We start from the raw sequence: 17,309 nt of genomic DNA, 5'->3' as shown, positions 1-17,309 counted from the left end.
TTATATACACTGTGTTGGGGTCTCCCTGGCGTTGGTGAGCTCGCTAGGAGGGCGGGCAGGACGAGGCCCCTCGCTGTCTTAACTCGCACACACAAATAAAAATCAACTTAGGCTATAAGGAGTAACTCTTCTCGCATTCACAAACAAAATAAAATGATCAACGAATTGTTAACGTTTAACTAGACCAAGAAGAAGGTATAGCCTCGCCGATGACAGACAATGGCTCCTAGTCGCCGGCAAAAACCACAGTTACTTAGAAAGCTGCGGGTGTTTGTAGGACAAAAGTGACACGTCGAGGCTAGGACATGTGTTACGGGCGCCTTATCTCTACTTCAGTAGAGGCCAGACGCCTGCCAGAGATAAAGAAAGACCTTGATGTATAAGGAAACCTACCGCTGTCTCAAGCAGATATATATACTTGAAGCGGATTTGATTTAAGCGTTGACTCTGTCTTGTACTCCTTGTCTTGGGCAATGTCTTGGGTACTGTCTTGAGCCCTGTCTTGGACCCTGTTTTGTACCCCCTGTCTTGGAGACTGAATGTGTTATCTCCTGTCTATAAATATACACTTGTGATTGAAGAACATGATATAAAGGGGTTTAATGTACATATATAAAGTCATCTGCATAAAAACTATATATATATAATTGTTTAGGAATAAAAGGACTTGTTCTCCTCCAAGTAATAGTGCCGCAGGGGATTGACAAGTAAATACTGGAGTAAAATCAAAGCCAAAGTTAAAATAAAAATTAAAATTAGTAAAACAAAATAAAGGTGTCTTTGTTGTTGTTTAAGATTCGCTACCTGGAACAAAAAGTTCCAAGTAGCACCGTCTATGGGGAGCCCGAGTTCCTTTAACACCTGTAATACAACTGACTTTGTACACGTAATTTATAAACCAAAATAAAATACAAGCATGAACACTAATTTCAACTCAATGACCCGGAAACTGAGAATAACAAAGTATGAAAGTAAAATGCTAAAAGTTACAATATATAACATTACAACTCGCAAAGAGTTAGATGTTGACCAGACCACACACTAGAAGGTGAAGGGACGACGACGTTTCGGTCCGTCTTGGACCATTCTCAAGTCGATTGTTTCAAGTCACAACCGACTTGAGAATGGTCCTGGGGCCAGATTCACGAAAACACTTACCCAAGCACTTACGAACCTGTACATCTTTTCTTAGTCTTTGCCGGCTTTGTTTACGATTATTAACCAGTTAATGACCTCCGAAGCACCAGGAGGCTGTTTATAACAATAACAACAGTTGAATGAGAAGTTTTCATGCATGTAAACTGTTTAATAAATCTAACCAAAGCTGTCAAAGATTGAGGAAAGATGTACACGTTCGTAAGTGCTTTGGTGAATCTGGCCCCAGGACGGACCGAAAGGTTGTCGTCCCTTCACTTTCTAGTGTGTGGTTTGGTCAACATATTTCAGCCACGTTATTGTGACTCCTCGTCTGCAGTTAGATGTTACCCCGGCAGAGGGTCTCAGCTGACTGACAAGACCAGTGTACGTCTTCCAGTCGTCAACTAACTAGCTTGCCTCCTGCAGGGCAGGAGGCGTTAAGGCTAAACTTCTATGCCAATGGTTAAACAGCATGTCAGGCAAGGGTTGGTGCAGGAACATCACAAACGTATGAACATAGAATGCCGTGTTGCATATTATTATTATACAGTTTATTTTACAATATACTCACGACATATTTACAAAACTCGTGAATGGATTTGGTTATTGATTCAGATCTGAAATATTTGTATATGGGTAGCACAAAACGTTTATCAGGGTAACACAGTGGTTGCCAGGACCAGGTTGGGTTACCGTTACCCGTGGCAGGTGGCTACAGTTACCTGTGGCAGGTGGCCACAGTTACCTGTGGCAGGTGGCTACAGTTACCTGTGGCAGGTGGCTACAGTTACCTGTGGCAGGTGGCTACAGTTACCTGTGGCAGGTGGCTACAGTTACCTGTGGCAGGTGGCCACAGTTACCTGTGGCAGGTGGCTACAGTTACCTGTGGCAGGTGGCTACAGTTACCTGTGGCAGGTGGCTACAGTTACCTGTGGCAGGTGGCCACAGTTACCTGTGGCAGGTGGCCACAGTTACCTGTGGCAGGTGGCCACAGTTACCTCTGGCAGGTGGCCACAGTTACCTGTGGCAGGTGGCTACAGTTACCTGTGGCAGGTGGCTACAGGCGACAAAAGTGCCAATCCTGAGCACTCCAGGTGCAGACTCTGTGAACAGGAACTGTGGCATGATCTCTGACAAAGCATTATTGAGTGTCCAATCATTATACTCATGAGACCCGTCGGCATGAGGTACCTGGAGCTTTGCTACTACTTTATTACCTCTCGTGTTCTTGAGGATATCCTCATAATGCACCCAAAGTTCGTCATTGTATTGACTGATCACGTTCATCTGTATGACTCACCAGTCTGCGAGAGGGGAATTTTTAGCGACATTAAGTAGCTGAGCTAATCTTGGCGTTGGTAGGCGAGTGGTTGTAAGGTTATTCACGTAAATTTCCATACCTTGAGATGATTTCGGGGCTTCGCGTCCCCGCGGCCCGGTCGTCGACCAGGCCTCCTAGATGAACGTTTTGCATGGCCTGAGGACGGGTTGTTCTCTGCACAAACGTTTGTCTACGTGCTCCCACGAACACGCGAAATAGTATCTCCTCTTTATCCGGAGTCCTTGTTAAAGAAGTCACCCCCCTCTATTCTCTCTTCTGACTCCCCAATCTTGTCCAGAATCCTCAAAATCCTCAAAAATCCTCTCCCTGATTATCTCCTTCCTCCCTGAATCCTTCCATCCCCTCGCCCCGCTCCCTCTTCCATGACCGCCCCCTCCCACAGGCTATCCCCACCCCCCCCTCTCACACGCCAGACCATTACGCAATGAGACAATGGATAGATCAACGACTTTCTGGAGAAGCTGAAATAATGTTCTAATGTCGTAAAGCGCGCGATGCGGGCTGACTGGTTATATAGTGAAGAGTCACGGCTTGTGAGGGTGTGGCCTGGCTAGGGTCGGGGCTAGTGTGAGGGTGTGGCCTGGCTAGGGTCGGGGCTAGTGTGAGGGTGTGGCCTGGCTAGGGTCGGGGCTAGTGTGTGGGTGTGGCCTGGCTAGGGTCGGGGCTAGTGTGTGGGTGTGGCCTGGCTAGGGTCGGGGGCTAGTGTGTGGGTGTGGCCTGGCTAGGGTCGGGGCTAGTGTGTGGGTGTGGCCTGGCTAGGGTCGGGGCTAGTGTGTGGGTGTGGCCTGGCTAGGGTCGGGGGCTAGTGTGTGGGTGTGGCCTGGCTAGGGTCGGGGCTAGTGTGAGGGTGTGGCCTGGCTAGGGTCGGGGCTAGTGTGTGGGTGTGGCCTGGCTAGGGTCGGGGCTAGTGTGTGGGTGTGGCCTGGCTAGGGTCGGGGGCTAGTGTGTGGGTGTGGCCTGGCTAGGGTCGGGGCTAGTGTGTGGGTGTAGCCTGGCTAGGGTCGGGGCTAGTGTGAGGGTGTGGCCTGGCTAGGGTCGGGGGCTAGTGTGAGGGTGTAGCCTGGCTAGGGTTGGGGGCTAGTGTGAGGGTGTGGCCTGGCTAGGGTCGGGGCTAGTGTGAGGGTGTGGCCTGGCTAGGGTCGGGGGCTAGTGTGAGGGTATAGCCTGGCTAGGGTCGGGGCTAGTGTGAGGGTGTGGCCTGGCTAGGGTCGGGGGCTAGTGTGAGGGTGTGGCCTGGCTAGGGTCGGGGCTAGTGTGAGGGTGTGGCCTGGCTAGGGTCGGGGCTAGTGTGAGGGTGTGGCCTGGCTAGGGTCGGGGCTAGTGTGAGTGTGTAGCCTGGCTAGGGTCGGGGCTAGTGTGAGGGTGTGGCCTGGCTACGGTCGGGGCTAGTGTGAGGGTGTAGCCTGGCTAGGGTCGGGGCTAGTGTGAGGGTGTAGCCTGGCTAGGGTCGGGGCTAGTGTGAGGGTGTGGCCTGGCTAGGGTCGGGGCTAGTGTGAGGGTGTGGCCTGGCTAGGGTCGGGGCTAGTGTGAGGATGTGGCCTGGCTAGGGTCGGGGCTAGTGTGAGGGTGTAGCCTGGCTAGGGTCGGGGCTAGTGTGAGGGTGTGATCTGGCTAGATTATTATTTTCTACCACAGTCGTGGCCAGACATTTACAATGCTAAGCAGCATCCAGACCAAGTGGTTGAGCGTAATAAACCACTCATTTAGCATCGTTACCCCTTTGCTTAATATTTTTTTATCGTACTGTATTTCTATTTCTAAGACATTTTAGTACATTTTAGAAACATCTTTAAGAATGCAAGTCCCATCGTAGGAGTCATGTCAGGACGTGACGCGGCGTTATCTGAGTGGACTTGTTCCCACGTGACGGAAGTTGAGGCCGTTGGTCGTTCTGATTAGTCGGTGTTGCCCGCCAGTGTCTTCTGATGTGTCAGTGTTGGCCGCCAGTGTCTTCTGATGGGTCAGTGTTGGCCGCCAGTGTCTTCTGATGGGTCAGTGTTGGCCGCCAGTGTCTTCTGATGTGTCAGTGTTGGCCGCCAGTGTCTTCTGATGGGTCAGTGTTGGCCGCCAGTGTCTTCTGATGGGTCAGTACTTGCTCCCAGCACCTTCTGATGGGTCAGTGTTGGCCGCCAGTGTCTTCTGATGGGTCAGTGTTGGCCGCCATTGTCTTCTGATGGGTCAGTGTTGGCCGCCAGTGTCTTCTGATGGGTCGGTGTTGGCCGCCAGTGTCTTCTGATGGGTCAGTGCTGGCCCCCAGCACCTTCTGATGGGTCAGTGCTGGCCCCCAGCACCTTCTGATGGGTCAGTGCTGGCCCCCAGCACCTTCTGATGGGTCAGTGTTGGCCGCCAGTGTCTTCTGATGGGTCGGTGTTGGCCGCCAGTGTCTTCTGATGGGTCAGTGCTGGCCCCCAGTACCTTCTGATGGGTCAGTGCTGGCCCCCAGCACCTTCTGATGGGTCAGTACTCACCCTGTGTACCTAATTACTGCTTTATGAACAGATCTATTAGATGACAGGAAACGCGGCCAACCATTTCTGTCCCGCGCGGGATTCGAACCCGGAATTCTGTATTGTTAGTCGAGAACGAACTCAACTCTAATACCGGGACCCCTACACAGGAGCCGTCGAAGACATCCGGAACGTCCGGGAAGTTGATCTGAGAGAAAGCAGGACGTAGCTCAAGGGCCCGGCTCTTGGGGGGGACATCCGGAACTGGCCGAACTTGATCTCAGAGAGAGAGAGAGAGAGAGAGAGAGAGCAGGAGCCAAACTAGGCTTTCGTGTCCTTCAATCTGCAATGTGAGCAAAAGTCACATTGTGTGTTTGAGTGAGAGAATAGGGAACCTCGAGGGCATCATGCCCCAGTAAGGGAGCCTCGAGGGCATCATGCCCCAGTAAGGGAACATCGAGGGCATCATGCCTCAGTAAGGGAGCCTCGAGGGCATCATGCCCCAGTAAGGGAACATCCAGGGCATCATGCCCCAGTAAGGGAACATCGAGGGCATCATGCCACAGTAAGGGAACATCCAGGGCATCATGCCCCAGTAAGGGAACATCGAGGGCATCATGCCTCAGTAAGGGAGCCTCGAGGGCATCATGCCCCAGTAAGGGAACATCCAGGGCATCATGCCCCAGTAAGGGAACATCCAGGGCATCATGCCACAGTAAGGGAACATCCAGGGCATCATGCCCCAGTAAGGGAACATCGAGGGCATCATGCCTCAGTAAGGGAGCCTCGAGGGCATCATGCCCCAGTAAGGGAACATCGAGGGCATCATGCCCCAGTAAGGGAACATCGAGGGCATCATGCCTCAGTAAGGGAACATCGAGGGCATCATGCCCCATTAAGGGAACATCCAGGGCATCATGCCACAGTAAGGGAACATCCAGGGCATCATGCCCCAGTAAGGGAACATCGAGGGCATCATGCCCCAGTAAGGGAGCCTCGAGGGCATCATGCCCCAGTAAGGGAACATCGAGGGCATCATGCCCCAGTAAGGGAACATCGAGGGCATCATGCCTCAGTAAGGGAACATCGAGGGCATCATGCCCCAGTAAGGGAACATCCAGGGCATCATGCCACAGTAAGGGAACATCGAGGGCATCATGCCTCAGTAAGGGAGCCTCGAGGGCATCATGCCCCAGTAAGGGAACATCGAGGGCATCATGCCACAGTAAGGGAACATCGAGGGCATCATGCCTCAGTAAGGGAGCCTCGAGGGCATCATGCCCCAGTAAGGGAACATCGAGGGCATCATGCCCCAGTAAGGGAACATCGAGGGCATCATGCCCCAGTAATGGAACATCGAGGGCATCATGCCCCAGTAAGGGAACATCGAGGGCATCATGCCCCAGTAAGGGAACATCCAGGGCATCATGCCACAGTAAGGGAACATCCAGGGCATCATGCCCCAGTAAGGGAACATAGAGGCATCATGCCTCAGTAAGGGAGCCTCGAGGGCATCATGCCCTCGTAAGGGAACATCGAGGGCATCATGCTACAGTAAGGGAACATCGAGGGCATCATGCCTCAGTAAGGGAGCCTCGAGGGCATCATGCCCTCGTAAGGGAACATCGAGGGCATCATGCCCCAGTAAGGGAACATCCAGGGCATCATGCCACAGTAAGGGAACATCGAGGGCATCATGCCCCAGTAAGGGAACATCGAGGGCATCATGCCCCAGTAAGGGAACATCCAGGGCATCATGCCCCAGTAAGGGAACATCCAGGGCATCATGCCTCAGTAAGGGAGCCTCGAGGGCATCATGCCCCAGTAAGGGAACATCCAGGGCATCATGCCCCAGTAAGGGAACATCCAGGGCATCATGCCACAGTAAGGGAACATCCAGGGTATCATGCCCCAGTAAGGGAGCCTCGAGGGCATCATGCCCCAGTAAGGGAACATCCAGGGCATCATGCCCCAGTAAGGGAACATCCAGGGCATCATGCCACAGTAAGGGAACATCGAGGGCATCATGCCTCAGTAAGGGAACATCGAGGGCATCATGCCCCAGTAAGGGAACATCGAGGGCATCATGCCCCAGTAAGGGAACATCGAGGGCATCATGCCCCAGTAAGGGAACATCCAGAGCATCATGCCCCAGTAAGGGAGCCTCGAGGGCATCATGCCCCAGTAAGGGAACATCGAGGGCATCATGCCACAGTAAGGGAGCCTCGAGGGCATCATGCCCCAGTAAGGGAACATCGAGGGCATCATGCCTCAGTAAGGGAACATCGAGGGCATCATGCCCCAGTAAGGGAACATCGAGGGCATCATGCCCCAGTAAGGGAACATCGAGGGCATCATGCCCCAGTAAGGGAACATCCAGAGCATCATGCCCCAGTAAGGGAACATCCAGGGCATCATGCCCCAGTAAGGGAACATCCAGGGCATCATGCCCCAGTAAGGGAACATCCAGGGCATCATGCCACAGTAAGGGAACATCGAGGGCATCATGCCTCAGTAAGGGAACATCCTGGGCATCATGCCCCAGTAAGGGAACATCGAGGGCATCATGCCACAATCTGGCATCATCTGCCTCTTGAGTCAGCACGAGAGGGAAGGCGTCGGCTCAACAGGTCCCCCTCGAAGGAGTTCCACGTTTGCTCAGTAAATAGAGGTGATCACGACAGATAAATATATTGAAATAAACGTTGAGTAATTTCCTAACATAAAGTGTTGGGTGGCGGTTGTGGACGCCCAATGTGGAGCTTGTATCAGTGTGTGTGTGTGTGTGTGTGTGTGTGTGTGTGTGTGTGTGTGTGTGTGTGTGTGTGTGTGTGTGTGTGTGTACTTATCTAATTATGCTTGTGAGGGTTGAGCTCTGGCTCTTTGGTCCCGCCTCTCAACCGTCAATCAAGAATTGTACAGGTTCCTGAGCCTACTGGGCTCTATCATATCTACACTTGAAGCTGTGTATGGAGTCAGCCTCCACCACATCACTGCCTAATGCATTCCATTTGTCTACCATTCTGACACTGAAAACATTCTTTCTAACGTCTCTATGGCTCATTTGGGCACTCAATTTCCACCTGTGTCCCCTAGTGCGTGTGCCCCTTGTGGCAGTAAATAGCCTGTCATTATCTACCCTATCAATTCCTCTGAGAATCTTGTATGTGGTGATCATGTCCCCTCTAACTCTTCTGTCTCCCAGTGACGTGAGGTTTAATTCCCGCAGTCTCCCGTGTGTGGTCTCCTGTTTAATTCCCGTGTGTGTGTGTGTGTGTGTGTGTGTGTGTGTGTGTGTGTGTGTGTGTGTGTGTGTGTGTGTGTGTGTGTGTGTGTGTGTGTGTGTGTGTGTGTGTGTATGAGAGTGTGTGTGAAGTTGTATTGCCTCCCTGGCAATACAGTGAGTTGTATTGCCAGTTGTATTGGTCGTGTTGTATTGCCTCCCAGATGCTCTTCTGTTCCTATTTTCTGGTACCTATCTTCCCGTCATTGTGTAGTGACCTTGTGATCTCCTCCCCCTCCCACTCATCACGGGACGGGGATAGAAGACACCAGGGGTAGGGGATGTGTATTAGGGGGATGGGGTGTCCATCAGGGGGGAAGGGGGGTTGGGCGGCAGGGACAGTGGGGGGTGTATCGGGGGAGAGGAGAGGCTCAGATATCGTAAAGTGTAAAAATATAATCTAGGAAAGCAGTGGTAACAATTATTTAAAATAACTCTGGAGTTAAGGAGTTAAGTTAGGGAGTTAAGGTCTGACATTAGAGTGTGTTCACCCTTCACCCCCAACCACCTCCGCGTTATGTACCTGAAGTGTACCTGGACTGGGTTTCCAGAGTTCGTCCTCAAGCCCGTTCTGGGGGCCAGGCTTGTCTTGTGATAACTTGGGGCCAGATTCACGAAAGAACTTACGCAAGCACTTACGAACGTGTACATCTTTCCTCAATCTTTGATGGCTTTGGTTACATTTATTAAACAGTTTACAAGCATGAAAACTTGCCAATCAACTGTTGTTATTGTTATAAACAGCCTCCTGGTGCTTCGGTGCTCATTAGCTGTTTAATAATTGGAAACAAAGCCGCCAAAGAGTGAGAAAAGATGTTCAGGTTCGTAAGTGCTTGCGTAAGTGCTTTCGTGAATCTGGCCCTTGATCCGTAAGGTTGTTGCTCGCAGCGGCTTGCAGACACCCACAGATCCGTCACAGCCCGCGTGGTGTTCACAGGTTACAATGGGTACAGTCTCAGGCGATGAGTCACAATAACGTGGCTGAAGTATGTTGACCAGACCACACACACTAGAAGTTGAAGGGACGACGACGTTTCGGTCCGTCCTGGACCATTCTCAATCACAATCGACTTGAGAATGGTCCAGGACGGACCGAAACGTCGTCGTCCCTTCAACTTCTAGTGTGTGGTCTGGTCATTAGGTGGATAGTCCAGGATAGTTGGGTCGATGGAACCACTGCAGCTCTTGTTAGCAGGCGGAGTGGTCGTTGGAGGCAGGGGGGGGGTGGGAAGTGTACTGTCAAAATATTAATATATGTTATGATATTTAGCCTTTGGTTGTCACTGATAAGAGTTATTTACCTAGATTATACATTTCTTAACTACGTTTTCCTAAACTTTTTCCTAGACGTATTTTCCTACAATACTGAGGCTGAATGAATGGTGCCGAAGACAGCCATATCAGTTAATATCGACACAGTTAATATCAATAATCACGATTAGTATTAAGTTACATCAATAACTCTGTCCTTGTACATCTGTCCTTGATTAGTTTAGTTGCTCTGATCAGTCATAGTAACTAAGAAATAGCTATGATTGTACGAATTACAGATGATTGTGTTGAAGCTGGCGAAGGCTTGACTGAGGCCTGAACAAGCTACGCTTGTTTCTTAGTTCACGTTGACAGCAAGAGAATAAAACAAGTCTAATACAAGTCTTGATAATGGTCCAAGACGGGCCGAAACGTCGTCTATTATTCATTTTCAACTGTGTGAGTTTGTTGTTGTTGTTGTTTAAGATTTGCTACCTGAAACAAAAAGTTCCAAGTAGCACGGGTTATGGTGAGCCCGTAGTGGACTAGTGTGAGTTTGGAGTCACATATGATATAGTGTTATTCTTCAGAGTAAGAGTTAGTGTTGATGCTGTGATTTAGTCATAGGACAGGAGGAGTTCTGTCACACGGAACAATACCGCCTGATGATAGATCGTTGATAACATTAGTTCAGATGTGATCAACTGCACTTGTTGAAGAGGTGACCTTTTTGGGGGGGGGGTAAGTTGTTGTTACAGGACAAATTGAAGTGAGTTTAGTCCAGAAATGAGTGATGGTGCTGCTCTCTTCGTCAGCAAGACGAGACTGTAGTCATTATTTAACAGTTGTATTTCACAGTATTTAACAGTTGTAGTCATGTATTTAACAGTAAAAAGTGCTGTATTTCCTGTGTATCATACTAATTAATAATGCTTGCTTAATGATAACAGAATTATACATTAGGTTTTATTATATATATATATATATATATATATATATATATATATATATATATATATATATATATATATATATATATATATATATATATATATATATATATATAATATATACTTGCCGTATCTTCCTCCTTCACATACATGCAGACTTAAGCCATTTGCGCTACAGAAGACTCAACCACTTGGGCTGGACGGTAGAGCTTCATGCAGGTCGGTGTTCAATCCCCGACCGTCCACAAGTGGTTGGGCACCATTCCTTTCCCTCGTCCCATCCCATATCCTTATCCTGACCCCTTCCAAGGGCTATATAGTCGTAATGGCTTGGCGCTTTCTCCTCATAGTTCCCTTCCTTGAGTTCACGAAGCCCTGTAATACAGAATTGATGGATTTGATAATTTTTACGTTTTTATGTAACTAATTGATCTAATATTATGAGGTACAGGGCTTCAGGACATTAATGGGAAGCCTCATTGATGTGAATAAATGTAAGATCTCTTTGCGAGACAACTTTCATCATGTGAATGTTGTCTGATTTTCAGACGTGAAGCGTTCAACGAGAAAGGTAAGGTCTGGCACGTTCAACGAGGGAGGTAAGGTCTGACACGTTCAAGGAGGGAGGTAAGATCTGACACGTTCAACGAGGGAGGTAAGGGCTGACACGTTCAACGAGGGAGGTAAGGTCTGGCACGTTCAACGAGAAAGGTAAGGTTTGGCACATTCAACAAGGGAGGTAAGGGCTGACACGTTCAACGAGGGAGGTAAGGTCTGACACGTTCAACGAGAAAGGTAAGGTTTGGCACATTCAACAAGGGAGGTAAGGTCTGGCACGTTCAACGAGAAAGGTAAGGTCTGGCACGTTCAACGTGCCCCCTCTGAAGAAATACACCAAACGCAAAGTTTACCCACCTCGACATGACCCCAGTACTGAAAGGTGATCAAATTCCTGTTGTTGGGGACAGGAAGCCTGCACGTTGCCTTCTCGAGGTTCCCATAGGTCACCTACTGAATTTTCCCAAGATGCAGCCCACAACAGCTGTCTACAACAGTGTTGAACTTCGAACTCAAGTTTTCTATAAGTTTTCGAACTAGAAACATGACACATGTTATGGGCATAATTTTCAGGCATCGAGAGGGGTAGCAGTTGTGTGTAGTCAACCCGTCCTCGACTCAAGTCCATTACATCCAGCGGTCGACCCCACAGACGCATTCATAAATTTTAACATGCTGTTCATTCAAAACAAGAATTTTCTCAAATATAAATTAATATTATAATATATTAGCATATTGTGCATATATAGGCATAGGTTAGGTTAGGTTAGGTGTTTAGGTTCGGTTGGCGATTATTTGCATTTGTAGTACGTGGGTGAAGCATTTATAGCGTTGTGGTTCGAACAAAACTCGTCAGTGAAGCACTTGTTCCGGAAGTGTTCGAACGAAATCAGTTGTGAGTCGTGTGTAAACCGCTTTTCATTCATAAACAGGGGGTTTGGCGGGTGGATGGAATCACTTTTGGATCATTGTTTGGAGGACGGGCTGGTGTAGTCGGTGATGCTTCGCTCTAACACGCTGTTGTAGATTCGAACCCTGGTTGTAAATCGAATCCAGAGATTAGGGGAAGATTGGTGTTTACATAGTACCAATCATCTTGTACTATTTAAAGTCAACTCAAACTGCTTAACTATTAATTGATTCTGAGTTAATAGATAGTTTTCTGTATTTGGTTTATTGGAGATGCCATAGGTGCTAATAGGAGTTTCACGGGCATTCCTTGGAGTGTAGCAGATTCTCAGACTCTGGCTCCATTGTTAACACCTTACAGAATCTTACAGAAATCGCCACAATTCTGGATTAGCCTAACACTGATTATTTTAATAATTATGAACTGTTTAAAAGGCAAAGTTGTGTTTGTCATGACGCAGAGAAGTGGGGTAAACTGGACAGTAAATGTTAAGAATGAATCTATATTAAGCGACGTATTATAGGAGGCAGAAAACACGCCGCCCGCCCACCCGCCCGCGCCACTGCCCGCGCCGCCACCCGCCCGCGCCACTGCCCGCGCCACTGCCCGCCCCACCGCCACCGCCCGCGCCACCGCCGGCCTGGTTGCTAGGGGCAATAGGGACGCTGATAAGAGGGTCTACAATACCCCATACCCTTGCAATGTTGCGCCCGGTGGCTAAAGTTGCGGTTTGTGGCTTGACGGCCCCGTTGGGATACCCTTGACGGGCCTAACACGCCACCAAAGGTCACGACTACGGTGTCCCCCGGGGCGGAGATCCCCGTACGACTACTCCGGTAGATTAACCCTTTCTCATGGCATTCTGTATACCCGTCTAGCCCACGGGGTAGACGGGTATGGGCTCCGTCCTAACCCGTCTAGCCCACGGGGTAGACGGGTATGGGTTCCGTCCTAACCCCACGGGGACTTGGAGCGTAGGCCCTGGGCTTACCACCCAGGCTTTCATGCCTCCCTCACTGACTGGAGGAGTTCCTCAGGTTACCTTACCTTAAGGTTACCTTGAGGTGCTTCTGGGGCTTAGCGTCCCCGCGGCCCGGTCGTCGACCAGGCCTCCTGGTCGCTGGACTGATCAACCAGGCTGTTGGACGCGACTGCTCGCAGCTTGACGTACGAATCACAGCCTGGTTGATCAGGTAGAAGATGGAGAGATGGAGGCAGGGATGAGGCCCTGCTGTTTGCCTCCTTCGTTGTGGCAATCTCGCTAAATTGAGTAGGCCTTCTTTGAGGAGGCCTGGTCGACGACCGGGCCGCGGGGACGCTAAGCCCCGGAAGCACCTCAAGGTAAGGTTCTGTCTCCGTCTTGTGTATATTTCTTATGTTAATATCTTGCATTGCGTGTTTCCTGGGCTTAAAAATTGTGATTTATTTCATATTTTATTGCTGTTTAATAAGTGTACAAAATTACCTTAATATTTTGCATCATTTTAGGGCTATAAAAAGCTATTCAAAAGACAGCCTTAATATCCAGGGGCCAGATTCACGAAGCAGTTACGCAAGCAGTTACGAACGTGTACATCTTTCCACAATCTTTGACGGTTTTTGTTAGATTTATTAAACAGTTTACAAGCATGAAAACTTCCCAATCAAATGTTGTTGTTGTTATAAACAGCCTCCTGGTGCTTCGGAGCTCATTAACTGTTTAATATCTGTAAACAAAGCCGCCAAAGATTGAGAAAAGGTGTACAGGTTCGTAAGTGCTTGCGTAACTGCTTTGTGAATCTGACCCCTGGCTTGGGCGACATTGACAGAGTAATCAATACAGAAATGTATTGATACAGTAACCTCTCACTGATTCACTATTAAACACAAGCTACTTTATCTCGCATCCTGTTGGTCCAGAGGCTGAATCCTGGACAGTACCAGACGTTTTGTTACTTTTCCTTACACCTCATGCCTCTGTTCACCTAGCAATTACAGCAGAAACTTTAGAGTTAGGTGACTGTTGTGGGTAGCATGCTGGGGAAGGTTAGTTACTGGCTTGAAGTGATCTCAAAAGCCATTACGGGGTTCCTGGGAATGGGGGTTATCTTGAGGTTATCTTGAGATGATTTCGAGGCTTAGCGTCCCCGCGGCCCGGTCCTCGACCAGGCCACCTTTTTGTTACACATCCCCAGGAAGCAGCCCGTAGCAGCTGTCTAACTCCCAGGTACCTATTTGCTGCTAGATAACAGGGCATCAGGGGTGAAAGAAAGATTTTGCTCATTTGTCTCCGCCTCCACCGGGAATCGAACCCGGAACCTCAGCACTACGAATCCGAAGCGCTGTCCACCCAGCTGTCAGGCGCACAAGGTGGGGGGGGGGTGAGGTAATGGCTGAATAGTAAACACGAAGATTCGACAAAGCCTATTTTCTGATTGTTGAACCATATGTATTGCTAGGTTAGGTTAGGGTTGGTTTGAGCTAGGTTAAGGTGGCTTAGGTTGGTTTAAGTTAGGTTAGTTAGGATTAGGTTAGGTTAGGTTGGGTACGGTTAGGTTTTAAAATCCGTTATGGAACAATCTTGTGTAGGGAGCCGGTCGGCCGAGCGGACAGCACGCTGGACTTGTGATCTTGTGGTCCCGGGCGCCGGCGAGAAACAATGGGCAGAGTTTCTTTCACCCTATGCCCCTGTTACCTAGCAGTAAAATAGGTACCTAGGTGTTAGTCAGCTGTCACGGGCTGCTTCCTTGGGGGGGTGGAGGCCTGGTCGAGGACCGGGCCGCGGGGACACTAAAGCCCCGAAATCATCTCAAGATCACCTCAAGATACGATAACACTTGTATTCTTCCTGTTCCAGACGCTGGGAACCTACAACGTTTAGACTTCGTGTTGTTTAAGACTTAAATTATCAGAACATCCAATTTAGAGCAAGGTGCTCGTCTTGCTGCGACCTGAGGGAGGGAGTTCATCTCGGAGGTCGAAAGTTCAGCAGTATTGATGAATACATCTGAGGAGGGGCTCTGGGACCTTAGGGTGAGGCAAGGATGAAGAAGGAAGGCGACTCTAAGGTGTTGACCCGACCACACACTAGAAGGTGAAGGGACGACGACGTTTCGGTCCGTCCTGGACCATTCTCAAGATGAATCGACTTGAGAATGGTCCAGGACGGACTGAAACGTCGTCGTCCCTTCACCTTCTAGTGTGTGGTCTGGTCAACATTCTTCAGCCACGTTATTGTGACTCCTCGACGTCTCTGAGGTCTTAGGGTGAGTGAGGGAAGAGGAGAGGGCTCTGAGGCCCATGAAGACACGAAGGCACTTTAATAAACAAAGTGCAAGGAATCTCCATTCAACACTTTGTCTCACCTGCTACACAAACCTGTGAAGCTTATATTTATATGTTTACGTAAAGCCATTTGAATATTGCATGCATAACGTGGCCATCTGTGGGGCACAGTCGCTAGGAAATGGATCACAATATAGGCAGTAATTGTGTGAGGCCATTGTTGGAGTGAGAGGGCGGGACCCTTGTGTTAAAGCGGAAGAGAGCCATGTGGTGGAGAAGCTGCCACAGTGGGCAAGGAGTGTGGTGGTGAAGCTGCCACAGTGGGCAAGGAGTGTGGTGGTGAAGCTGCCACAGTGGGCAAGGAGTGTGGTGGTGAAGCTGCCACAGTGGGCAAGGAGTGTGGTGGTGAAGCTGCCACAGTGGGCAAGGAGTGTGGTGGAGAAGCTGCCACAGTGGGCAAGGAGTGTGGTGGTGAAGCTACCACAGTGTGCAAGGAGTGTGGTGGAGAAGCTGCCACAGTGGGCAAGGAGTGTGGTGGAGAAGCTGCTACAGTGGGCAAGGAGTGTGGTGGTGAAGCTACCACAGTGGGCAAGGAGTGTGGTGGAGAAGCTGCCACAGTGGGCAAGGAGTGTGGTGGAGAAGCTGCCACAGTGGGCAAGGAGTGTGGTGGAGAAGCTACCACAGTGGGCAAGGAGTATGGTGGAGAAGCTGCCACAGTGGGCAAGGAGTGTGGGAGAGAACCTACCATATAGTCAATGGATGCGTAGACCTCAGCTGACTAGTGTGGACGTGTAGCAGGAATACCAATGAGACGCCATAGCAGTGTGGGCCTCGACCCTCCCCCCCCCCGTGCGGGGCGATGTGTGGGTCTAGTGGATGACACTACCCACGTCTCCCACACCTGCTCGATCCCACCCCACACACACCCACCCCACACACACCCACCCCACACACACACACCCACCCCACACACACCCACCCCACACACACACACCCACCCCACACACACACACCTACTCCACACACACACACCCACCCCACACACACACACCCACCCCACACACACACACCTACTCCACACACACACCCACCCCACACACACCCACCCCACACACACCCACCCCACACACACCCACCCCACACACACCCCACACACACACACCCACACACACACACCCACCCACCCCACACACACCCACCCACCCCACACACACACACCCACCCCACACACACCCCACACACACACCCCACACACACACACCCACCACACACACACCCACCCCACACACACCAACCCCACACACACCCACCCCACACACACACACACCCACCCCACACACACCCACCCCACACACACACCTACCCCACACACACACACACACCCACCCCACACACACCCACCCCACACACACACCCACCCCACACACACACCCACCCCCCACACACACACACACCCACCCCACACACACCCACCCCACACACACCCACCCCACACACACACCCACCCCACACACACACCCACCCCACACACACCCACGTCAACCCTACACACATCTTATGGCAGCTCCCTTGAGCCAAAGTTGTACGTTGATAAGAATAACAAATGTTGGTAGTACGACCACATGCTCCTGGTCCGGTAGTGGCTCAGACGACCACTAGGCAGTGGTGGTGGTTGTAGGGAGTGGTGGTGGTTGTGGTGGTTGTATGGGGATGGTGGTAGTGGTGGTGGTGGCTAGGGTTCATTGCTCCTAGGGCGTCTATCTAGGAGTCCCTCCGTGTGTACAGTGTGATCACTGCCTGTGCAAGACTCTAGAGTGCAAAGGGTTGTATCCAGTTACCTCTGACTGACCTTCAGACCAGGTGCCCCGTTAGGTGAGTGGGGGGGGGGGAGGGGTGGCACCAGAGGGGGGGGGGTTATGAGGTAGATTAGGCAGGTGAAGTTGTGGAGGGTTGTAGTAGTACTTGGGGGGGGGGTTGGATCTGGGGGGAAAGGGGGATTCTCTAACAATCCCTAACAATCCCCAACAATCCCTAATAATCCCTAACAATCCTAACAATCCCCACAATCGCGATGAAGTCAGGCTTTTAAATTTCTCAAGTTTTCCTAAGCATTATTGAACGGATTTGCCGAGCATCACTGTGCAGTAAGTGTACTCACCTAGCTGTA

The 17,309-nt window shown here is 50.4% G+C and overlaps 2 protein-coding genes across 2 annotated transcripts; one reads left to right on the top strand and one right to left on the bottom strand.

Annotated features, from left to right (window-relative positions):
• Positions 1–5,264: 5,264 nt before the first annotated feature.
• Positions 5,265–10,562, bottom strand: LOC123759781 (uncharacterized). Its single transcript, XM_069318826.1, has 3 exons — positions 10,539–10,562; positions 6,480–7,453; positions 5,265–6,177 (listed from the first exon to the last, which is right to left on the bottom strand). Exons 1-3 carry the CDS (start codon positions 10,560–10,562, stop codon positions 5,265–5,267), a joined length of 1,911 nt encoding a protein of 636 aa, XP_069174927.1.
• Positions 10,563–14,901: 4,339 nt separating this feature from the next.
• On the top strand, positions 14,902–15,894 carry LOC138359497 (S-antigen protein-like). Its single transcript, XM_069318819.1, has 2 exons — positions 14,902–14,951; positions 15,396–15,894. The coding sequence occupies exons 1-2, from the start codon at positions 14,902–14,904 to the stop codon at positions 15,892–15,894; spliced, it is 549 nt and encodes a 182-aa protein (XP_069174920.1).
• Positions 15,895–17,309: the final 1,415 nt, after the last annotated feature.

This window comes from Procambarus clarkii, chromosome 8 (assembly GCF_040958095.1).
Source record: "Procambarus clarkii isolate CNS0578487 chromosome 8, FALCON_Pclarkii_2.0, whole genome shotgun sequence".
In the NCBI taxonomy this organism is placed as follows: domain Eukaryota; kingdom Metazoa; phylum Arthropoda; class Malacostraca; order Decapoda; family Cambaridae; genus Procambarus; species Procambarus clarkii.
Note: the sequence above shows the minus strand (reverse complement) of the source record. Positions and strands in the feature narration are given on the sequence as shown.